This window comes from Chiloscyllium plagiosum, unplaced genomic scaffold (assembly GCF_037043375.1).
Source record: "Chiloscyllium plagiosum isolate Xiang-an unplaced genomic scaffold, Cpla_swu_hap1 HiC_scaffold_8, whole genome shotgun sequence".
Lineage (NCBI taxonomy): Eukaryota > Metazoa > Chordata > Chondrichthyes > Orectolobiformes > Hemiscylliidae > Chiloscyllium > Chiloscyllium plagiosum.
This window is the reverse complement of record NW_028270146.1, coordinates 48,958,565-48,983,733: the sequence shown is the minus strand read 5'-3', so window position 1 is coordinate 48,983,733 and position 25,169 is coordinate 48,958,565. Positions and strand designations below refer to the sequence as shown.

Here is a 25,169-nt window from a genome sequence, read left to right as displayed (position 1 = left end):
AATGTAGGGGTATGGGTGGTTTGCGCTTCGGCGGGTCGGTGTGGACTTGTTGGGCCGAAGGGCCTGTTTCCACACTGTAAAGTAATCTAATCTAATCAAATTTATGATCACCAGGGAAATGGTAGCAAGTAAATTTGGGACACCTAGATCTACAAACAGCCCCCAAGCCATACACCATGCTGACTTGGAACAATATCACTGCTTCTTTACTATTGCTGGGTCACAATCCTGAAATTCCCTTCCTAACAGCTTTGCAGGTATGCCAACAACCAAAGATGCAGCAGTTAAAAAAAAACTCAACACCAATCTCTGTAGGAACAAATTACTATAGATGCTTCATTATGTACTGAAAACAACAAATGCGTGAGATCAGGGAGTCAGAGAGCAACCATGGAGAGGGAGCAAGCTAACATTGAGTGTAAATGACTCATCATCAGAGCTGAAGCGAGGAGGGGACAGCATTTATGCTATAATGTGGAAGGAGGAGGTGACTTTGGGTGTAGGGTGCTGGTGAAAGAAAGATATCGATATTTCAGATCAAGTGATCAGATGTGTGAACAGCAGAGCAAAGGTGTGTCTCTCGCCAGACTTGAAAAGACAAACAGTGCCACTGTGATTTGGGTGGGGATGAGGAGGGTGGGAGGAGGAAATGAGACACACACACACGATAACAGAATGTAACAAGCTAACAAAAAGGGAAGAAATGATTCACAATTTAAAAGGTGTTGAATTCAATATTAAGTCCAGAAGGTTGTAAAGTGCCTCGTTTGAAGATCAGATGTTGTTCCTCCAGTGTGTGCTGCAATTCACTGGAAAACAGCAGCATGCTGAGGACAGAAATGTGAGCATGCGAGCAGGACACTGTTAAAATGACCTGCTCATAGTCATGCTTACGCATGGACCAGAGGTGTTCCGCAAAACAGTCATCATCCCAGTGGGACTGTCTGTGCTTTCAAGTCTGGCAGGAGACAAACTATTGTTCTGCTATTCTCACATTCCAATCACCTAATTTGAACTATCAACATTTTTTCTCCACCATTACCATACAACCACTATTCCCACACTGCACTCCCGTAACGTTCCCACCATCCCCACCCCCACCAAGCTATAGCATAAATGCTGTCCCCTCCACATTTCACTTCAGCTCTGATGAAGAATCATCTCTCCACGGATGCTGTCTGATCCGCTGCGATCTCCAGCACTACTTGTTTTCAAAATCACTCTCCCTAGGACAATCAGCGATAGGCAATAAATGCTTGCTTAACTACTAATGACCATATCATACGAAAGATTTTTGTTTTTTTAAAAATTGTTGGAAGTATGAGCTGCCAAGTCCCTGGATCGTGATGAACTTCATTCTGGGACCTTAGAAGAAATGGCTAACAAGATAGTTCATGTGTTGGCCTTTACAAAACTCTCTGATTCAGGAAATTTTCCATTAGATTTGAAAGTAGTAAATTGCTTCATTTTTGAATAAAGGATCTAAAGTAAAGCTAAAAGCTTATCATAGTGAAGTTATTAGAAGCTATGATGAAAGATATTTAGGGGTGAACTTAGAACAGTTCAAGGTAATACAGTAGAGTGAAAATGGTTTTGTTAAAGGAAAATTGTGTTTAATCAATCAAGTTCTTTCAAAAAGAATGACATGCGTTGAATAAAGGAGAACCATAAAATGTCATATCATAGGCTATTGTGGAAAATAAGATCTCACGGTCACGGGTAGATATCTTAAATCATCTTGCTCACAGAATGTGGCAATATCTGCAGGTGGGATTTGAACCCAGACCTTAATGGCCCAGAGGTTCTGTCAAAACTCAGATTGGATCAGGGACTTTTAAATCTTCAATTGATCAGCAAGGCAACCTCTGTGTGGAGCCACAGGAGATGGGGAAATACTAAACGAGTATTTTGCATCAGTGTTTACTGTGGAAAAGGACGGGGAAAATATAGAATTAAGTGAAATAGATGGTGACATCTTGAAAAATGTCCATATTACAGAGGAGGAAGTGTTGGATGTCTTGAAACGCATAAAAGTGGATAAATCCCCAGGACCTGGTCAGGTGTACCCTAGAACTCTGTGGAAGCTAGGGAGGTGGTCGCTGGGCCTCTTGCTGAGATATTTGTATCATCGATAGTCACAGGTGAGGTGCTGGAAGTCTGGAGGTTGGCTAACATGGTGCCATTGTTTAAGAAAGGAGATAAGGACAAGCCAGGGAACTATAAACTAGTGAGCCTAACGTCAGTGGTGGGCAAGCTGTTGGAAGGAATCCTGAGGTACAGGATGTATCTGGAAAGGCAAGGACTGATTAGGGATAGTCAACATGGCTTTGTACATGGGAAATCATGTCTCGCAGACTTGAGTTTTTGAAGAAGTAACGAAGAGGATCGATGAGGGCAGATTGGTGGACATGATCTATATGGACTTCAGTAAGGCGCTCAACTAGATTCTCCATAGGAGACGGGTTAGCAAGGTTAGATTTCATGGAATAAAGGGAGAACTAGCCATTTGGATACAGAACTGGCTCAAAGGTAGAAGACAGAGGATGTGGTGGAGGGTTGTTTTTCAGACTGGAGGCCTGTGACCAGTGGAGTGCCACAAGGATCGGTGCTGGGTCCAGAACTTTTTAATCATTTATATAAATGGTCTGGAAGTGAGCATAAGAGGTATACTTAATAAGTTTGCAAATGACACCAAAATTGGTGGTGTAGTGGACAATGAAGGAGGTTACCTCAGATTACAATGGGATCTGGACCAGATGGGCCAATGGACTGAGAAGTGGCAGATGGAGTTCAATTTAGATAAATGCGAGGTGCTGCATTTTTGGAAAGCAAATCTTAGCAGGACTTATACACTTTATGGTAAGGTCCTCTTGAATGTTGCTGAAAAAAAGAGACTTTGGAATGCAGTTCATAGCTCCTTGAAAGTGGAGTCGCAGATAGATAGGATAGTGAAGGCGGCATTTGATATGCTTTCCTTTATTGAACAGAGTATTGAGTACAGGAGTTGGGAGGTCATATTGCAGCTGTACAGGACATTGGTTAGGCCACTGTTGGAATATTGCGTGCAATTCTGGTCTTCTTCCTATCAGAAAGATGTTGCGAAACTTGAAAGGGTTCAGAAAAGATTTACAAGGATGTTGCCAGGATTGGTGGATTTGAACTATAGGGAGAGGTTGAATAGGCTAGGGCTGTTTTCCCTTGAGCATCGCAGGCTGAGGGGTGACCTTATAGAGGTTTATAAAATCATGAGGGGCATGGATAGGGTAAATAGACAAGGTATTTTCTCTGGAGTGGGGGAGTCCAGAACTAGAGGGCCTTAGGTTTAGGGTGAGGGGGGAAAAGACATAAAAGAGACCGAAGGGGCAACTTTTTCATGCAGAGGGTAGTACGTGTATGGAATGAGCTGCCAGAGGAAGTGGTGGAGGCTAGTACAATTGCAACATTTAAAAGACATCTGGATGGGTATATGAATAGGAAGGGTTTGGAGGAATATGGGCCACATGCTGGCAGGTGGGACTAGATTGGGTTGGGATATCTGGTCAGCATGGATGAGTTGGACCAAAGGGTCTATTTCCGTGCTGTACATCTCTCTGACTCTATGAACACCGTTCAACTAAACTATTGAAGCACATCATAGTGCAGGAGCCCACAGAGAAGACTGGCCAGCTGGCAGAAAACAATTGCATAAATGAGTCATTTTATGCTTGACGAGGTGTGACAAATGATCTGCCACAGGGATCAGAACAAACCAAAGATATCATTGCAAAGTTTGCTAATTACAAAGATAAGTAGGAAAGTAGGTTGTGAAGAGGACAAAGAGGCTATAAAGAAATATAGAGAACTTAAATGGCTGAACACAGGGCTTATGAATGGAGTACAACATGGTAAGTACAAAATTGCCTGTTTTGGCAACAAGAATAAGATGCAAACGGAGAGAGTTTGCAGAGTTCAGGAATGCAAATGAAGCAGAATGTCTTTGTGCATGAATTGCAAAAGGTTAGAATGTTATCACTTGTCGTGGATAAAATGTTGGAAGTTGTAATTCAGTTGTACAACACACTGGCAAGACCACATACGAAGTACGCTTGTACAGAATTGGTTTTCTTGTCTAAGGAAGCTATAAATGCATTGAAAATAGTTCACAGGTTTACTAGACTTAATACCAAGAAAAGACAGGTTGTCTTACTGGGAAAGGTTGGACAGGCTCGGCTTGTTTTGCTAGAGTAAGAGACAATCTCTCTAAAAAAAATAAATCCTGACGGGTCATAAAAGGGTTCATATGGAAAAAAGTGTTTTCTCATGACTGAATCTATAACTGGGTGCCACTATTTAAAAATAAGGGGTCAACATTTAAGACAGCAATAGGGAGAATTTTCCTCCTGCAAAGGTGCTAGAAGCAAAGCCTTTGAAAAATTTTAGGCAGAGTGAATAGATTCTTGATCAGCAAAGGATTACAAGATTACGGGGGTAAACAGGAATGCGGAATAATCACATCATCCAAGATCTTATTGAATGATGGATCGGCTCAACCACTTTCTCCTGATTAGCATGTTCACTCAGTCAAGTTGCCCTACCATATCTTAAGTTATTCTACTTATCAATGGTTTGTAAAGTTATCAGTTATGGAATAATCAACTTATTCCACTGTAACAAAGAATAGTCCAAATGGTGAAGGGTGAAATAGGTAGAGATCTCTCACTCACCAAACTCCAGCTTTTCATTCAGAACAAGTCACAATCCACTACCAGCTGCATTCCAACCCTAGAATTTATCCTAATAGAGACTCAGAGTCAGCTCTGGTGCAGCTGAAGAAACTAGTTTAAACTAGCAAACCAATTAACTAATAACTGCTTTCTCGTAGAAATCTTGTGTATTCCTGCCCAAGTCTGAAAGAAATTTAAAGAATAAATTTCAATTAAATGCTAAATACATACAAGACTAGATTTTTGGGAAAACAATGAACTCTTAACAGATTGCCAATCAGAATTTTTCCTTTGTACAAATAATAACTGTGCCTAATCATATTGTTGTTTAAATCTTCTGTTGTCACTTCTTCAGTGATGGTCTCAGTTGCAGAAAACAACGTCTATTTCTTTAAGTAACTGCTTATTAATATAACGCTCCTCTTTACTCTCCAACTTGAATCACGGTCCGCACCTCAATGCTATAAACCCCCAGTTTACTCATCGACCCAGAAGGCTTCCTCCTCTTTTGTACAGGGAGCAAGAAGCTCACACCTATTGGATAAAAGCACCTGGAGTTCCCTAGGGCAAAGATGGAGGTAATGATGCATTTGAGCAAATGACCAACTGCAGAGCTGATGTAGCTACTGGAGGAACAAGGGTTAGACAATTCCTAATTTGAAAAAGCAATTCGAAATTCATTGGTTGAATAGTTTTTTTTGTACAGATGGATAACAAAAGTGGTGAGGTTTGGGCATGTAACTGGAATGTGGGTGGTGAGTCATGCAAAGAAGTGATCAGAGATAATCTTATCCACAACTGAGAAAGTGAGACTAAGCACACCACTTGAGTTGATCAGTACAAAAGAGAACTTGTGAAGACAAAAGTTTACATGGAGGGCAATATTTCAAGAAAATAAGCAGGTAGTCCACTCCAAGGAGGAAGAACATGATGGATTGAGATGGAGAATGAAATTACTGGGGATAAATGGAGATAGATGTTTTTTATCCATTAGTAGAGATGTCATTCATGACCAAGGTCAGGAGCCAAATAACGTTTCAAAAAGACAGTTTATAAATATTTCATTTATCTTCTCCATTTCTGAACATAGACATTACGTTGTATACCATCCCTTAGTACAATTTGCATAATAGCACAGTTGAGAACACATGGATTACAATTCAAGTCACAAAACCGACTAGTCAATCAAGAGGTAAATTAAATACTATGCATTCCATGCATTAGTTAGTCTAAAATTTAAACACAAATTAAATTTGTATGTCCCTATGCTCCTAATTGTGTGCCAAGCCAATTCTAACAAAATTTGGGCTTTATTACCAAGGCATCTTCAAAAGTAATACTGGAGAATCTCAAGATAAATGCCAAACTGTCAAATACATCAGTTATGGAAGCTGGTCCTAAACATCAAGTCAATGATTTTGAATCATCTACAGATGAATGTCCATCTTTTGCCTATTACAATTAATTTAAAAAGTCTATGAAATATATTTATTTTTAAATGTCAAGCTGAAGACAATGGAGGAATTTTAATACTTTAACTATTAAAATTAAATTTGTAATTTTAAGAAACTCACAATTTTCATTACAAAATTATTAAATGACAAGATGTATATACACATTTCTAGATCTTTCTGAACACTTACTTCCCTGTCCTGCTTCATCATCTTCATTTGGGAAAAGGTCATCTAATGGTTCTTTGGATGAATCAGTATCCTTGTCCTCCTGTACAATTTATTAAAAAAAATACACATTATCTATAAGGACACTACCTAAATTTCTCAAAGTAAATAAACGTGAAATGATTAATGTTGATGTATGCAGTTAAAAGTTAACCCCAACTGGGTCCGAATACTCATATATTCGATGCTTTTCAGCAACTTGAATTATCTTCGCCCGGTTAATAGAAAGTGAAATAAAATTGGAGGTTATTGAATTAACGTAATGTCAGGTATTTTATCAGTATTAAAGCAGTTCAAGAGATAGATTCCCCCAATTAAACAGCTTACAATGTCGGATGCAGGTCTAAGAGTGAAGGAAAGGATTAGGACTATTCTGCCATTTACAGAACTGGCGCGAAGACAGATGGTGGTGGTGGTGGTGGTGGTGGTGGTGGACAGTTGCTTTTCAAACTGGGGGCCTGTGGCCGACATGTGCCACAAGAATCAGTGCTGGATCCACTGCCTTTGTCATTTAAATAAATGATTTGGATGTGAACATAGGAGGTATGGTTAGTAAATTTGCAGATGATACCAAAATTGGAGGTGTAGTGGACAGCAAAGGAGGTTACCTTAAAGTACAAGGGGATCTTGATCACATGGGCCAGTGGGCTGAGGAGTGGCAGATGGAGTTTAATTTAGATGAATGCGAGGTACAGCATTTTAGAAAGGCAAATTAGAGCGGGACTTGTACACTTAATGGGAAGGTCCTGGGAAGTGCTGCTGAACAAAGAAACCTTGGAGTGCAGGCTCATAGTTCCTTGGAAGTAAAGGCTCATAGGATAGTGGAGGAGGCATTTGGTATGCTTGCTTTCATTAGTCAGTGCTTTGAGTATGGGAGTTGGGAGGTTATGCTGTGACTGTACAGAACATTGTTTAGGCCACTAATAGAATACCGTGCAATTCTGGTCTCCCTGCTACAGGAAGGATGTTGTGAAACTTGAAATGGTTCAGAAAAAACTTCCAAGGATGTTGTCAGGGTTGGAGGGTTTGAGCTTGAGGGAGAGGCAAAATAGACTGGGGCAGATTTCCCTGGAGCATTGAAGGCTGAGGGCTGACCTTATGGAGGTTTATAAAATCATGAGGGGCATGCAAAGGGTAAACAGATAAAGTCTTTTCCCTGGGGTGGTGGAGTCAAAAACTAAAGGGCATAGGTGAGAGGGCAAAGATTTAAAGGGATCTAAGGGGCAACTTCTTCACCCAGAGGGTGGTGTATGTATGGAATGGGCTGCCAGGGAAGTGATGGAGATTGGTACAATTACAACATTTAAAAAGGCATCTGGATGGGTATAAGAGTAGGAAGGGTTTAAGAGAGATACAGTCAAATGCTGACAAGTGGCACTAGTTTTTGTTTAGGATATCTGTCCGCTTGGACGAGTTGGACCGAAGGTTCTGTTTCCCTGCTGTATATCGCTAATCATCTCTTCCCAACAGAAGTCATATCAAACTTAAGATATTAACTCTGTTTCTCTCTTCACATGTGCTGCCAGACCTGCTGAGTTTCTCTAGCTTTTATTTCTAATGACCTTATTTTATGCTGATAATAGTGGCATTTGCAAAACTTTGAACTCTGGTAGCTTTGCTTTAACAGATCAATATAAATTAATCAGTAGGGAAAATTATTAGTTGCAAAAGCATAATGGATAATGTTAAATACACATATTTATCTCATTAAATTGCTGTGTGTTGGAGGTAAGAGAAGTGAAAAAGTTTAGCCAAAAGAGGTAATTATGTGTAAGCGACACTGAATAAGGTGAAACCTACTATTGACTCACCAGTGGTGAAGAATCTGGATCATATTTTTTGAGTTGATTCATAAATTCTAAGTGTTTCTTTTCCTCTTCCAATTGAGCTACACTCTGTTCACTCTTTTGCAATTTTTGCTGAGTGTTCGCCAGCTCATCCCGTAGCCACTGGTTCTCCTGACACAATCGACGCACCTGAGCACGTAATTTCTGTTTTTCTGATTCCACTGCACTTAGGTGACTGGATAATGCCATCATCACCTTAAAACAAAAGGCATAATAAATATATTTTGCAACTTTATAGATTATGGTTTTAAGTGACAAACTATATTACTGTAACTATTTTCCAAAAATCTATAAAACAGCATTTTAAATTTTAAAAATTACTTTAAGAGAGTAAATATGTAACTATAATGCACACCTCACAAAAAAAAACATTGTTGAAGCTTGGTGTTTTAGGGTCAAGATATTTGCAAAAATACCAAAATAGAAAGGGGAAGAACATCTTATGATGTTAAGCGAAGTGTGCATTTTTTGGTTAGCAAGTGGACTTTGGCGGAGGCAGTGTCATAGAGAAAACACAAAGTTAGATGACAACTAACAGTTAACTGCTAAGCTATAAAACATTGTTCCTCCTTTCTTGCAAATGTCCTGATGAATGCAAGACAACAGCTCCAACAAAATGTCTTTTTTCAGCAATACTCAGGTTTATAATGCCCACGGTAAAATTACATAATATTTTCAACATCCCAAATGCAAAAGAGATCCAATCTTTTAACTTTGTTGCCCAATTTTGTGATAATTCTAACATTTTAAATTAATTTTCAAGTTTTAGTGCAAAGACGATTTTCCTTTATGAACCAAGGGAAAATTGATAATGTACATAATTCACATCTTGGGTTAGATGAAATCCTAAGTTATGAACATTCAATTTTCTGCAAGCTACACAACATATATTTCTGTGCTATATATGAAAATGTATGCATTTAATACTTCATTGTAATTTCACAAGAGATATATGAGTATTGAGAAAAAAATCATGCTTGACAACTCTCAGAAACAAAGTTTGAAATCTGTCCTCAAATTAAAAAGTTTAATCTCAAGTTGGTCATATGTTATAAAGTGAGTTTGCGTGTCTCCTAATTTAGTAAATCACAGCAAAGCCAATAATGGCAACTGTTGATTAGGGGACCTTTAGAATATCAGACTTAGGAATGGGATAGGACATTCACCGCTTACCTGCTGAGCATATTCAATGACCATATTACATCGGAGTAGAATGTTCCAAAGATTCACTATCCAAGTGAATTATAGTCTTCCTCATTTTAGTCCAAAATGGCTTGTCCATTATTCTGAGATTGTGCCCCCTTTACTCCTCATTCTCCTCCTTCATCATGTAACCCCAAAAAAAAACATCTTTTCTGCATCCATTCTGTACATAATTTCACATTCCAATTACATCACTCTCCAGAAAATGTAAGACCATTGTCCTCAAAGGACAGTCCAGTTAGTGCAGAAATGAGTCTCGTGAACCTCTGCTGCACTGCCTCTATAGCAAGTTTATTTTTCCTAAAGGAAGGGGAACCAAGGTAGCAACAATAATCCTGTATGTTCTCACCAAGGTTTGATATGATTGAAGAAAAACATCTTTGTCTTGTACTCTCATCATCTTGTGATAAAGGCCAGCATACAGTATGCCTTCCTAATTGCTTGTTGTACCTGCTTATTAGCTTTGTGTCTTACAAATTATTTATAAACTTATGCCCCTTAAGGATCTCATGGTGTAGGGCTAGTGTCCTTTTGTGTGGGCCAGCATCCTAGATTCAAATTCCACCTGCTCCACAGGTATATCATAATACATCTAAACAAGTAAGTTAAAAATATATATGTAGGCCTCTTTGGCCATTGCCAATCTTTCATCTTTTAAGAAATATGAGAAAGATAAGTTTGCACTCCTCTGACTTGATTAGGATTGCTGTTATGAATAAGAGAATAATAATGGTGAAAAGCTGATATAAATGGGGTACAGAAAAGTGTTATGCAAGCTGGTTGGTTATCATTACTAACAATGTCACATGCCATGATGGGTTATGAAGGAAATCTTGCGAACCAGTTCCAGTCATAACTTTTCACCAAAAAAAAAATTGGCTACATTTCACTTGATATTGGATGTTTGTTCTCTAGCTTGAACTGGAGTTAAACGTATGGTTTGTTAAGAATTATGACATTTTAAATTACTGAGGCAGTTTGGGAGCACCTGCCTTCCTAAGTACCCAAGGTTAGAATTCCAAATATGGAATTTCCCTTCTTTCTTGTTGAACAGAATGCCTATTTGCATTTGCAATGATCTGAAAGTATAACAGTCAAAGGAGGAATCTGTAAATATATACTAAGGGCTTTAATATGCAGTAAAAATATCATCTGTCGTGCAAATATCGAGAAAAATATCCCATGAGTGAAAAAAAATTAACCAAGGTAAAGAATGTCAACAATTTATATTGTTGCAAATATTCCTCAACACAAAAAGAAAAATAGTCTTGAGGTCCTACAGGCTGAGTGCAAGGATAGGCTTGGAATGAAGAAAGCAAATGACAAGAGTGGGTCAGACCTCACACCATGGCCTCCAACTCAGAATAGTTGACTTTGAACTCTTAGAAGAAAATCTTGTTCAAACCAAGATGACAGTGAGTGAATCAGGCTGGGTTGCTAAAGAAATTCTGTCTAATAGCATCTGCACACAGTAGGGAAATAAACTATGAAAGTGGCCTTTTATAACTCAAAGATTCAGCTGCTGTTTGTAGGTATTGCAATATCTAGTGCATGGGGTAGTATGGTGGCTCAGTGGTTAGCACTGCTGCCTCACAGCGCCAGGGATCGAGGTTTAATCCCAGTCTTGGGCAACTTTGTGCAGTTTGCACATTCTCCCCGCTTCCGCTGGGTGCTCCGGTTTCCTCCCACAGTCCAAAGACATGTAGATTAAGTGAATTGACCATGCAAAGTTGCCCGTAGTGTCCAGGGATGTGCAGACTAGGTGGATTAGATACGGGAAATGCATGATTACAGGGATAGAGTAGGGTGAGTAGGATATTCTTCAGATGGTCAGTGTGGACTCAATAGGCAGGGTCACCTACTTCCATACTATAGGGATTCTACAATTCTATGCAGCTTACATGTAACATGGATGATCTGATAAAGGTGGTTAGGAAGATCTAAATTCATGTTTTTCCAAACCTAGTTTCTTCCTTGTTCCCTCTCCTCTCCTGAAGGTCATGACTCATATGTTTGTCTTGTGAGAGGAAGTAAAAGGACTACAGATGCATGATCAGAGTCAAAAAAAAAAGTATGGTGCTGGAAAAGCACAGCTGGTCAAACAGCATCCGAGGAGCAGGAGAATCAACGATTTGAGCATAAGCTCTTCATCAGGAGTATGTTTCTCTTGCACCTCGTTAAGCTGTATGCTGAGTGAATCAGTTTTAAGGTTTTCATGATTCTTGTGTTTCAGTAGCATGCCATGGTGAGTTTTAACAGCAAAAGAATCATAGAGATGTACAGCATGGAAATACACACTTCGGTCCAACTCATCCATGCCGACCAAATATCCCAATCCAATCTAGTCCCACCTGCCAGCATGTGGCCCCCATTTCTCTCCAATCCCTTCCTCTTCATATATCCATCCAAATGCCTTTTAAATGTTGCAATTGTACAAGCTTCCACCACTTCCTCTGGCAGCTCATTCTATACACATACTACCCTCAGCATGAAAACGTTGCCCCTTCGGTCTCTTTTATATCTTTTCCCTCTCACCCTAAACCTATGCCCTCTAGTTCTGGACTCTGCCACATCAGGGAAAAGACTTTGTCTCTTTATCCTATCCATGCCCCTCATGATTTTATACACCTCTATAAGGTCACCCCTCAGCCTCCGACGCTCAAGGGAAACAGCCTAGTCAACCTCTCCCTATAGTTCAAATCCTCCAACTCTGGCAACATCCTTGTAAATCTTTTCTGAATCCTTTCGAGTTTCACAACATCATTCTAATAGGAAGGAGACCAGAATTGCAAGCAATATTCCAACAGTGGCCGAACCAATGTCCTGTACAGTCACAACATGACCTCCCAACTCCGGTACTCAATACTCTGGCTAATAAAGGAAAGCATACCAAACACCTTCTTCACTATCCTACCTAACTGCGACTCCACTTTCTTACATGGGTTTAAAACATGCTGGAAATTAATGAAAATTATATTAAATAACCTGAGATTTAGTTTCCACTTGAGATAACTGGCTTACTTCCAAAAATATCATTTAAGCATAGAGAAGGAATTTAGTACTTCACCAGTAGTAAAGCATTATGTCTTCTCAAAGGCATTGTTGCCTCTCCACAGTGCCAATGGAAACATTTAATGTTGAGGTAAATTGGCAAGAACATGAGTAGTACAAAGTACCTTACCAAAACAAAGCTTGATGTACAAGTTTGGAAGTGTTTACCTGTGCCTCACTGAGACCAAGTTCTAACATTTCCAGAGACTTGCGGATCATGTTGGATTTCTCTTCAACCAAGTTCATCTCATCATCTTTCTTAAGACATTTCAGGGTTTCCAGCAGGCTATGCAAAATAGAGTTGTGCTCATTTTTTAAGGCTTCAAGTCCTTGGATCACTTGCTTTGTCTTGCCAATAATCTCTTCTTGTGACAGCTTTTCCAGTTTATCTTCCTTTAAATACACCATTGTGGACATGGTGTCATACATCCTAAAAAAAACAGATTAAGTAGAAATAAACATGTTAAAATGGTCTGAACAACTAACGCATTAACCTTGCAATCTGCAATGATAAATTTGAAGAATGTGACTAAAATTTGTGACATGCAAGTTTTATAACAGGGAGGAGACATTATCGATTTGCGATAATTAATCCATAGCAATTGCTGAAATACCATGGAGGTCTCTCAGTCATATAGAGTCATTTCACAATTTAAAATGAAATGTAAAGGATTATGGGATCGAAATAAATGTGAAGAGTGAGAGAAAGTCTATAGTCTTAAAACTTGTCTTTAAACATTTAGACTACAACATAATGCTGAATTATAGAACACATTTATTGCACTATAAAATAGACAGGCAGGAAGGCTCAGAAAAGGGGGGGGGGGGGAAGAGAACTTAAAAAATGCAAAAGATAGGGACACCTGGGCTCACCAAGTGATAATAGGATGCTGTAAGACAATTAAAAACATTTGCCTTAGCATCTGTGAATGTGTGAACAGGACACCAGGTGATAACATTCACAGCCATTCCCTTGTGAAATTAATGAGTGTTTGATTCTGACCCTGAAACGAAACTCGGTACTATCAAAAACTTTGTAATTAATGGTTAAATGCTGCCAATTATAATAGTTTCTTATTACCCCTTGGAAGTGGGGCAGTCACAGGGAGAAAAGAAATCTATGCTGTTACAAAACCCTGACTTGAGAGTTCAAAAGGACACGAGAAAGAGAGAGAGAGAGAGAGGCCATTTTAGTGCCGAGGCTGTTGAATCCAGTAGAAAATGAACTCGGCGCTTATCTGCTTTGGATTGAATTTAATTGCATTTTGAGACTTTTTGATGATTTTGAGTAGCCATTACAGGTTATGAAATGCAAACTCTGTAAAAGGAAATATTAATAAAGCTTTAACTTACTTGCTGTTTTTACAGATCTTACAGATTGCCCCACTGTCAATTCTAACCAATCAGGCCTTATGTTTTATTTGAATTTGAATCAGAAACTTGAAAAGAAGGCATGTTTAATTCGAAACGAATAAATTATTTTAAATACAACCTTGCAGTAACATTTTAGCCTCAGGTACAGAATGATTCTGTGCTTAAGATAAAAAGCAGGAACCTGCTCCCAGCTTAAAATTCTTGTAAACCTAACATTGAAGAGATTCTGACACAATCGGTTGGGAAGCCATTTTATGGTCAAAGGTTTGCCCTCCTTGCTAAGAAGCCATTTCGTAAAACAACTATATCAGACATGCGAGCTGAGCAAGGTTACCTTATGACATCTCCCACTTAATTTAGACTGGTACTTCTTTATAGGAACTTATCTCGCCACCAGATGCCAACTCAGCTGGATTTGTTTTTCCCACCTGATGGTCTCAATGCCAGTAGAAGTGATCAGTCAAGCACACACAGATCTGTCAATTAACTTCTCTTCCTTACGAATTATTGTCTTTCACTGTTATCTGTCTAATTAAGAACATGCTATGTTTTGTAAACTTTTGTATCAGTACATTGGAATAGCCTGCTGGGGCACCTGAAAAGCTGGTACCCTACTCTCCTCGGTTATTAGAACCTAGTTAGTTTAGCTATCAGTGTAATGTTGTAACAGTGCTGCTATTAGTGAATAAAAGGGATGACTAAAATTAAACTAAACTATTTGTAAGAGGCTTTTATTCCAGACTTTCTGAGATAAACCAAGAGAGAGGCTTTACAGATCTGAGTCCACAAGGGATTCTCTGGGCCGTCTCAAATCTGTATTTTAACAAGTACTAAGTCCAAGCCTAAACAAGCCTCAGATATCACAGGGAACTCAAATTGCTTCATTATTAGAGCAGGAAACGTGGCACTTGATTAGGCCATTGAAATGTGGATTGATTGTATAACACGCACATCAGAATGTAGTAAAAGTTCATTTTGTAACAGCTGCACTCTTGAAGAAACTAAAACAGATGAACTGGACTACATATAAAAAGTGATTTTCATTGCTTCCTATAATACCATCAGAACATATCTATATTGTACAGTATAGATATGAAATAGATGCATAACTATAGGGAAAATAATTATCAGGACTAGAGAGTGAGCTGAATATTCAGGATTGGTTTCATTCATTTTCCGAAGGGAAGATAACAACAGTTCATTTGTAGAGATGATGTTAAAATAATTCAATCACAAGAAATCCATAAATTGTCACATTCTAAATCAGCATTCCAATCAATGCCAGATTCTCTAAAAACTGTACCACAGATTAATTCGGCAGGGTTTATTTACCCTTAACTTTCATCACGCATAGCATCCTGGATACATAAGAAGCTAAAAGGCTCGATGTGATAGCTTGGTGATTGCTGGCAATTATCATAAACATTGCAAGTAGTTTCACACGTGATATAAATGGCAAATGTAGAACAAGATCAGAAAACAAATGATGTTAATAATCACCAATGGGTTCTTCATTTGAATGAAGAGTGTTTAGGAAGGAGAGCAATTTCTCCACTATCTGGGTGCATGCCATTTGTTTCGTGATAAATTCATACAGTCATAGACTTGTACAGCACAGGAAGAGACTTTTTGACCCAACTCGCCCACGCTAACCAGATATCTTAAATTAATGTAGCCCCATTTGGCCCATATCCCTCGAAACCCTTCCTATTCATGCACCCATCCAGATACCTTTTAAATGCTGTAATTGTACCAGCATCCACCACCTTCCTGGTAGCTCATTCCACACATGCACCGCCCTCTGTGAGAAACAGCTGTCCCTCAGATCCCTTTTAAATCTTTCCCCTCCCATCTTAAACCTAGTTCTGGACTCCCCAGCCCCAGGGAAAAGACTGTCTGCATACCCTATCCATGCCCCTCATGATTTTATAAACCATTCAGGCTCCAACACTCCAGGGAAACAGCCGCAGCCTATTCAGCCTCTCCCAGCTCAAACCCTCCAACCCTGACAACATCCTTGTAAATCTTTTCTGAACCCTTTCAAGTTTCACAACATTCTTCCTATAAGAGAGAGACCAGGATTGCATGCAGTATGTCCTGTACAGCTGCATCATGACCTCCCAATTCCTATACTCAAAGCACTGACCAATAAAAGGAAAGCAGACCAATTGCCCTCTTCACAATCCTACCTACTGCCAAGTTCTAAACAAACAAAATTTATTTACAAAATTACGGAATGAAACACAAAAACAGGAAACCAAATACCGGATAACTTATCCTATCCAAACACGACTTAATGATGCTGTTCCAAAAATACTTGCAAGAGTCCCAAAACACTCATCCCTTAGCACAAACAGTAAAAACAGACAGCTTACAGCTTGTGAAGTCAGAGAGAGAGAGTGCTCAGCAGCATTTATCACACATCTCCTGCTGCAACTGAACTCACTAAAGTTCTAAACTGAATTTAAAAACTCCATCTAAATGAAAGCCAGCTACACAGCTAGCTGTCCACTCCCCTTTGATTATACTAGTTTCTTTTAAGACATGAAAGTCTTAGTTTGGAGGTGTTATCTGTTAGAGTAAACCAAAGGGCCCCAGATAAAACTTTCAAACCCAACCTAGTTGGAATCTTGGGTCATTAGAACTTCTCTGAAAAAAGCTTAAGGGCATAGTAACCTCATAAAAAGAACCAGTATTGTGAAACACTTTAAATCAAAATAACTTTACTGAACAAAAATCAATGCATCACAACTAACTGTTCAGTTACATTAAAAGTACAGTAAAGAAGTACTTATTTTCTAAACCAAACTTCCTAACTGTTTTCTCATCTGACTTCCATCCTCAATACGAAAAAAAGGATTGACCACTTTGTCCAAGGTCTGTACAAAGGGTTTGTATAAAGGTTGAGCTGTTTTTGGGCCTTCCACTTATATTTGGCAAGGTTCTCTTCTCAAAGTTCTCCCAACTGTGCTCAATCCAACAAGTGAGGCCCTTCAATGCATCATGTTCATGCTAGTCATTGAATACCTGTCCACTCTAGCCCCAATTTCCAGCATATGTTCTGTAGCCTTGTATGCTAGAGCATTTCAGGTGTTCACTTAAATACTTTTGAATGTTGTGATAATTCCTCCTTCTACCAACCTTATATCCTCCACTCTCTGGACAAAAACATTTTTCCTTAAATCTACACACCCTGGTCACTTACTCCTCTATTAAGTGAAAATTTTATTTATATCTACCCTGCCTATGTCCCTTACTTGTGTACATCTCAAATCAGGCCCCTGTCAGCCTTCTCTGCACAAAAGAGAACAACCCCAGCCTCTTTCAATGCAACATTCTAACCGAGGTAACATCCTGGTGAATCTTCTCTGTACCCTCTCTACTGCATTCACATCTTTCCTAACGAGTGGTGACCAGAACTGCATATAGCACTCCACATGTGGCCTAACTAATGTCTTATCCATCATAATCTCCCAATTTTTGTATTCAATCCCTCATTTAATAAAGGCAAGTATACCATTTGTCTTCATTCACATTACTCATGTATCCCATTGCCATCAAGGATCTATTAAGATGCACACCAAGATTCTTCTGATCCTCTCTACTTCGTTGGATCCTACCATTCCTTATGTACTCCGGATCTTATCAGACCTCTCAAGTGCATCATCTCCATTTTTATGGATTAATTTCCATTTGCCACCATTCTGCCCATTTGACCAGCCAACCTATATCATTCTGTATTCTAAGGCTTTCCTCCTTGCTAGTTACTACATTAGTTTTCATGCAAACTGCAAATTTACTGATCAAGTCTCCTACATTCATTTCTAGATTATTAATATACACCACAAACAGCATTATTCCCTGCAGCATGCCACTGGTCACAGATTTTCAGTCACAAGCACAACCTTCATATGTCATCCTCTGCCTCTTGCCACTAAATCAATTTGCATCCAATTTGCTAAATTGCACTGGATACCATGGGCTCATGTCTTCTTGACCAATCTCTCATGAAACACATCAAAAGTCCATGTGAAATCAATTATACTACCTTCATCTACACAATTTGTTACCTCCTCACAACTCCATCAAACCTGGCAGAAATTATCACCATCGAATATGACATGCTTACCATTATGGATTAATCCTCGTCTCTCCAGATAGAGATGAATTCTATCCCTAAGAAAATTTTCCAAAAGATTTTCTACTGCTGAAATTATAGCTCCCTAGTCTATCCTACGATCCTTCATGATTAATGATATCACATTAGCTGTCCTCTAGTTCTCTGGTACCTCTCCTGTGGCTAGAAAGGATTTGAAAATTAATGTCAGCATCATGGACGTAGACATCTTTGCTCAGAATTGTAATGGTTCTATGATGCTTTTATTCTGGAGTCTTGAACTTGGAACTCTTCTTAGTTGCGCTCTCGCAAAAGCATAACTCAACATTAAGGATCTTTCAGTTAACAAGAGGTTTAAACTCTTTTAGCCAGCAAACCAAATGTAATCTTTTTAAAAAAATTACACAAAGTACCTAGTTTACCAAGTCGAGTATTTATTGCTCACTACTAATTGTTCTTTAGATGGTGCTGTGAACTGCCTTGTCGAACCTCTGTAGTCCATATTGTGTAGGTAGATACATAGTGTTAATATTAAGGCACATCCAAGATTCTGGCCATTTAAACAGTGCGGAAACAGGAATACGATTAGGCTAAGCTGTTGTTCAACTAGTCGTCCATCTGCTGTCCCAATTTTGCCTAAGCCCCAAAAGACAACAAGGATAACGTTGCAGGATCAACATGGCTGCCTCTGGCACTTCCAGAGCCTAGGCTAATTCAAAGTGGTGGCAATTTCATTCATTTGACATTTCTGTAATAAAAATGAGTACCTTATGAGGCCATTTTAGAGGGGTTCTAAACATTATTGGAAGTAGTTATATTGTTTTGCAACCAGCTTGCTTAATTTATATTTTTTTTAAATGTGCTCAAAACAGAACATAACCTCTCACCCAATACAAACTTCTCTTTTTAACCCTTTTGCATTTCTATTATTTTGTTCTTCCAGGCAACTAGTTAACTTAAACACAGCAACAAGAAAGGAAGCAGGGAGAGGATATAAGGCCAAGAATCAGGGACCCAATCTTTCAGCTTCAACCCAGCAGCAAGACAGGAGGCATGGTTTTATACCTGCAGCTTTAGGGAACTGATAATTATGGGGAGAAAATCAAGTTGTGAAATCACAGGGAAGTAGCGGATTGATTTGTTTGTGATTTCAAAAACTTTTTTTGGAAAAGCAGATTAATTGAGAAACAACAGGAACAAGTGAAAGTCAAGGCCAATCTAATAAAGTAATATAATAAAGTAAAGTAAGGCAAGGAATTAAAGTTAGCATAAAGGAAGTTTAAAACTGATTAAGAAAAATCAAGTTTAAACTCAAAACATGGCAGCACAGTTTAAGAGAAATGTGTGACTTGTAATATGTGGGAAGTACAAGTGCTTGCAGCTGAAGAAATACAAGTTCAAAATCTCAATTGATTAAAAACACTGTGGCACATCTGCAAGGCTAAGAGTTAAGTAGATAGCATGTTTAGAGAGGTGGTCACACTGCAGCTTTGGAGTTTAGAGGAAAGAAGGCAACTGAAGGCAGTTCAAGAGAAATAGGAAGATGCAGGGATCCACTGACATCCCACTCACAAACTGATTTTCCATTTCAGAAACTGATTAGAGCACGGGATCCTCAGGGGAATGCCTTTAGAGCCATGTTTGTAGCACTGCTAGCAAGCTCATCTGTACAGCAGGGGAAGAAGAACAAAGGAGAAGTGGAGGATTCATTACTTAAGGGAACAAGCTGACATTTCAGTGTTTGTAATTGTGACTTTAGCATTGCATGTTGCCTTCCTGTTGACAGGGTCAAGGATCTCACAGAGCAGCTACAAGACATTTTTCTGGGGAGGGATAACAACCACAGTCATTAGCAATGTTGGTATCAATAATATAGGTGGGAAGGGAATGTGATCCTGCAATCAGAATATAGGGAGCTACATAGAAAATTAGCAAGAAAAGCCTCAAAAATGTAGTAATCTCTGGATTACTTCCAGTATCACAAGCAAGCAACTACAGAAATAGAAGGATAAGGCAGATGAATGCCTGGCCAGGAAAATGGCACGGGAGAGAAGGCTTTAGATTTGTGGGACAAGATGTAAATAAAGATGTGTGGGGCTTTTCTTGAATTCAACATGCTGCCATAATTACTTCAACATGAAAGTCATATTAATTGCAAATACACCAAGTATGAAAGATAAGTGACAATCCCATTTTAAAAATACCTACATTTTTTTTTTAAAACTTGTTGTGGAAATTAGTGAAGTATCACAATGATTGCCACAGACAAACTTGCTTTGCTTCCATTTTTATTGCTGAGTAGAGGATTGATGAGGGCAAAGCAATGGATGTGATCAATATGGACTTCAGTAAGGCGTTTAACAAGGTTTCTCATGGTAGACTGGTAAGCAAGATTAGAATACAGGGAGAACTAGCCATTTGGATACAGAGCAGTCTCAAAGGTAGAAGACAGAGAGTGGTGGTGGTGAAAGATTACCTTTCAGACTGGAGGCCTGTGACCAGTGGCATATCACGAGGATCGATGCCGGGTTCACTGCTTTTTGTCAATTATATAAATGATTTAGATGTGAACGTAAGAGTTATAGTTAGTAAGTTTGCAGATGACACCAATAATAGAGGTGTAGTGGACAGTGAAGAAGGTTACCACAGAGTACAATGGGATCTTGATCAGATGGGCCAATAGGCCGAGGAGCGGCAGATGGAGTTTAATTTAGATCAATGTGAGGTGCTGCATTTTGGAAAGGCAAATTAGGGCAGGATTTATAAACTTAATGGTAAGGTCCTGTGGAGTGTTGCTGAACAAAGAGACCGTGGAGTGCAGGTTGATAGCTCCTTGAAAGTAAAGTCACAAGTAAATAGGATAATGAAGGTGGCATTTGGTATCTTTCCTCTTTTGGTTAAAACACCAAGTATAGGAGTTGAGAGGCCATGTACTTAGAGGGTATGTTTGCCAATATTCCTATCAAGTAAAATAAATAATTAATATTACCACAAGACAGAGCTAGAGAGACAAAAATATACGACAGCAACAAAGAAATTTAAGTTAAAAATAGAAATCGATACTTTGACAGACTATTAGATTAGTTAAAGCTTTGAAGAGTGCATCAACTGGAAATAAGATAATGCTAGTGCTTGGAAAAACTCAGCAATTTTTAGCACATAGGAGTGAAGCTCCTTTACCTCATTTAAGCATAAATTGTCTGAGAGGGTTCAGTGCTAAGGTCCACCAAAAATAGGGGCCCTATTGTGGTGCATTGGTAGCATCCCTAGCCCTGAGAGAGCTGGGTTCAAGTCCCATCTGCTCCAGACATGTGCAACGATATCTCTGAACTGAAGGAATAGAAAAAAATCGTTTTTTAAAAAATGCTTGATCTGCAACCTGGCAAATGTAATCAGTAGTTGAGAATGTGGTGCTGGAAAAGCACAGCAGGTCAGGCAGCAACCGAAGAGCAGGAGAATCAACGTTTCGGGCAAAAGCCCTTCATCAGAAATGGGCTTGAGAGTGGGTGGAGAGATAATGGGAGGGGGGTGGGGGGGATGGTAGCTAGGAGCTCGATAGGTAGATGAAGCTGGGATTAATAGTGATAGGTCAGAGCAGACAGTTGTTAAGGAAGATGGACAGGTAGGACAGGTCATGAGGGTAGTGCGAGGTTGTAAAGTTGGATCTGGGATAAGGTGGGGTAGTGAGGGGGAAAATGAGGAACCTGGTGAAATCCACATTGATACAGTGTGGTTGGAGGGTTCCCAGGCGGAAGATGAGGCGTTCTTCCTCCAAGTGTCCATGGAGGAGGCCCAGGATGTGCATGTCTGCGGAATGGGAGGGGGAGTTGAAGTGGTTGGCCACGGGACAGTGGGGTTGGTTACTGCCCAGTGGCCAAACACTTCAACTCCCCCTCCCACTTCACAGACACTCACGTCCTGGGTCTCCTCCGTCACCACACCTTAACCACCTCATCTTCCGCCTTGGGACCCTCCAACAACACTGCATCAATGTGGATTTCACCAGTTTCTTCATTTCCCCTCCCCCGCCATCTTATCCCAGATCCAACCTTCCAAACCAGCACCGCCCTCATGATATGTCCATCTTCCTTCCCACCAAGCTGCTCCACCCTCCTCTCCGATCTATCCACCATTACTCCCACCTTCATCTACCCATTGCAATCTCAGCTACCTTCCTCCCAGCCCCACCACCCTCCCATTTATCGCCCCACCCCTTGTTTCACAAGCCTCAATCTTCAGATGCTACCTGACCAGCACCACATCATCTCCAGCATCTGCAGTCTTCACTTTCTCCTAAATGTAATCAGTACTTGGGTTTGACTTGCAAATTTTATGTAGTTTATGTACTGAAAATTGACTCATCAGATTGAATCACTGAAATTATTTAGTTATCCTGGCCACCATACAACATGTAACATTGGCACTTTTTTTTTGTAAACCAAGATGTGGAGGAGTCAGTGTTGGACTGGGATGGGCAAAATTAAAAATCACACAACAACAGATTATGGTCCAACAGGTTTATTTGGAAGTACAAATTTCGGGGCAGTGCTCCTTCGTCAGGTAGCGAGTGGAGCAGGATCATAGAAGACAGAATTTATAGTAAAAAAATCAAAGTGTCATTAATTGATGCAATGTGTTGAACAAACCTAGATTGCTGTTAAGTTTTAATCACATAGAATGGGTTGCAGGTTTCGATTCATTAATATGTAAATTCCAGAACTTCTTTCAAGTCACATTCTTGAGATAACCTAAGGTTTTATTAAAAAAAGGTGACATCTCAGCTCAAACAATGAGGTTAGAGTCTGTCTGTATTCCAACCATGAGTCAGACTGGTTCTATTTCCAAAGTAGGAATTTATAAAATGTCACATGGACTGACTGCCTGCAGGTTGTGCGCTTTTTGAACAAAATAAAATGTACCTGCAAATGCTAATAGCCAAGTTCAGTACCCACGAGAATGGCCTCAACCAGGATCTTGAGTCACCTGTAGTGTGACATGAACCCCACCACACTATACACAACTCTCACACATACTCTTATACATGATCTCTCTCACACGCTCACGCAGACCCTCATACACACGCTCTCTCTGAGACACATGCCTACACTCACTCTCACACACACACTCTCTCTCAGACATACACTCTGTCACACTCTCACACACACTATCAAGTACACACATACACATCTATGGGGTGAATTTGCATTACAGGTATATTGATTTTTTATTATAAATTGTGTCCTATGATCCTGCCCCACTAGGTACTGGTCAAAGGAAGTGGTCCAATGGCTTGTACTTCCAAATGAACCTGCTGAACAATAACCTGGTGTTGTGATTTTTAACTTTATAAACCAAGATTCACATCATTTAAACAGTGTTATCCGACCATGAAAAGAGAAACATGAAGGCTTTACATACAATGCGTTCAAAATGCATATTTAAAACAATTAGTATTTTGTTAGCAAAAATCTGAAGACCGTTTTACAATCACAAAAATAAATCAAACACGGGCAACACAAATGCAAGAATTACAACTATGTTTTCATCTTGGGAGTCCATCTTTGCCATGCCAAGGAATTCTGGTTAGTAAGTTGGCAAGATAGACTCCCAGGTAGAGGAGCTGAGCACTGGAGCTCCTCTGACAGGGGGCCATCTGTCACAGATTGACCAGTAGTCCTGAACATTTACTCCAGTTACTCCTTGTGGAGGATCTACTTCCCCAACAATGTAGAGTTCATCTAGGCATCTTCAGGGTCCCTTTAGGGCAATTAAAATCTCCCCTAAGGAGAATGATTTAACCTTCATCAAAAGAGCTAAGAGGAGTTCAAAGAAGCACATCTGCTCAGGCCCCAGCTGATATGTGACTACATTCACAAAGTGAAGCATTGCAACCCAAAACCAAACCGAGAGTTGGAGCAAACAGCCTGGGACATACTGCTTGAACCTGAAGATCTGTAGGTGAAGAGACTGCCAACAAGATAGCCACCTCACCAGAATGAGGGTCCAGGTAACAGATGTAGGTCATGCCCTGCCACTGCAGGAGCCATGTGGCTTTATCTCCTGGAGGAGTGTAGGTTTCTTGTAGGAGGCTCACCGTGTACTCCTGTCCTCTGAGGAACAAGAGGATACGAAACCTGCACTGTGCCTCTCTGCTGCCGTTTGACTATGCATGTCTTTATGGCAACAATATTGTGTCTTCCAGTTCATCGCCTCCGACTCCCAACCCCTCCACCAGACGGTGGGAGGTGGTCTGGAGTCACCGGTTGGAAACAATCCTGCCTTAATCCCACCACAGGGACGACAGCAAGGCGATCTCCTACAGGGCCCACTTAGAAATTTGGCAGCACACATATGGAAACACCACTTCTAAGCTCCTTTTCATATCACAAATGATCCCAATTTCAAACTTTTTTTTAAATTCATGAGCTATAGAGATAACTGCCAAGGTTAGTACTTACTGCCCTTTCTAATGGTCATTGAGAAGTCAACAATAAAAGTGTATATGCCTACTGTGCTGGTAGGGAGGGAGTTTAAGCATTTTGCCCCAGCTACAGCAAAGGATTAGCAATATACTTTAAGTGAGGATTGAGCACAGTAACCATGGCTGGCATGTGGTGAGCAGAGTCCAGTAAAAAAGACAAGTGTGCTAGAATTCATACACTGGTGAAACAGAAAATGCCAATGGAAAAAATGGGGTAAATAAAGGGAATTATGCAAAAACACACAAATTATAAAGAAGTACTCACTAGAGATTCACTTTTCCATGGTAACAGAACAGTACATTCTGTTGTGTTAACAGGCTGAACATTGGAGGACTGCAGATAACTATCAATGAGGAAATAACCCACAATCAGCACCATTATCTACACTACTTCCTGCCTCTAAGGTCTCTTCGGAATCTGAACCAGCTAACAATAATATATCAGCCTACTTACCATTCAGTGACTGGCGAAATATTTTGGCTCCAAGGCCTGAGATAATATTATTGATTTCAGAAGATGTCTAATTTATCAATAGAATGTTTCATGTGTAACAACTCTCATGCATGAGTAAGATTTCTAAGTGATCAGCAAGCTCTTAACTAGATTAAATAAACAGTGATTTCCTATAAAATATTCACAGTTATTCATTTCCATCTTTTAAAGAAGTTATTTAAAATGATCTGGTAATCCAGTCATTTTACTGGCACTATTTA

The 25,169-nt window shown here is 39.6% G+C and overlaps 1 protein-coding gene across 6 annotated transcripts in view; it reads right to left on the bottom strand.

The window, feature by feature from the left end:
- klc1a (kinesin light chain 1a) overlaps positions 1–25,169 on the bottom strand; it is a 104,204-nt gene that overhangs the window by 58,227 nt on the left and 20,808 nt on the right. For all 6 annotated transcript variants that reach the window (XM_043697512.2, XM_043697511.2, XM_043697514.2 and 3 more), the window contains exons 2-4: positions 12,652–12,913; positions 8,194–8,424; positions 6,347–6,425 (exon numbers count right to left, since the gene is read on the bottom strand). In XM_043697512.2, coding sequence (XP_043553447.1) covers positions 6,347–6,425; positions 8,194–8,424; positions 12,652–12,912 — 571 coding nt within the window. In that variant the 5' untranslated portion in view covers position 12,913. The remainder of the gene's footprint in view (positions 1–6,346; positions 6,426–8,193; positions 8,425–12,651; positions 12,914–25,169) is intronic.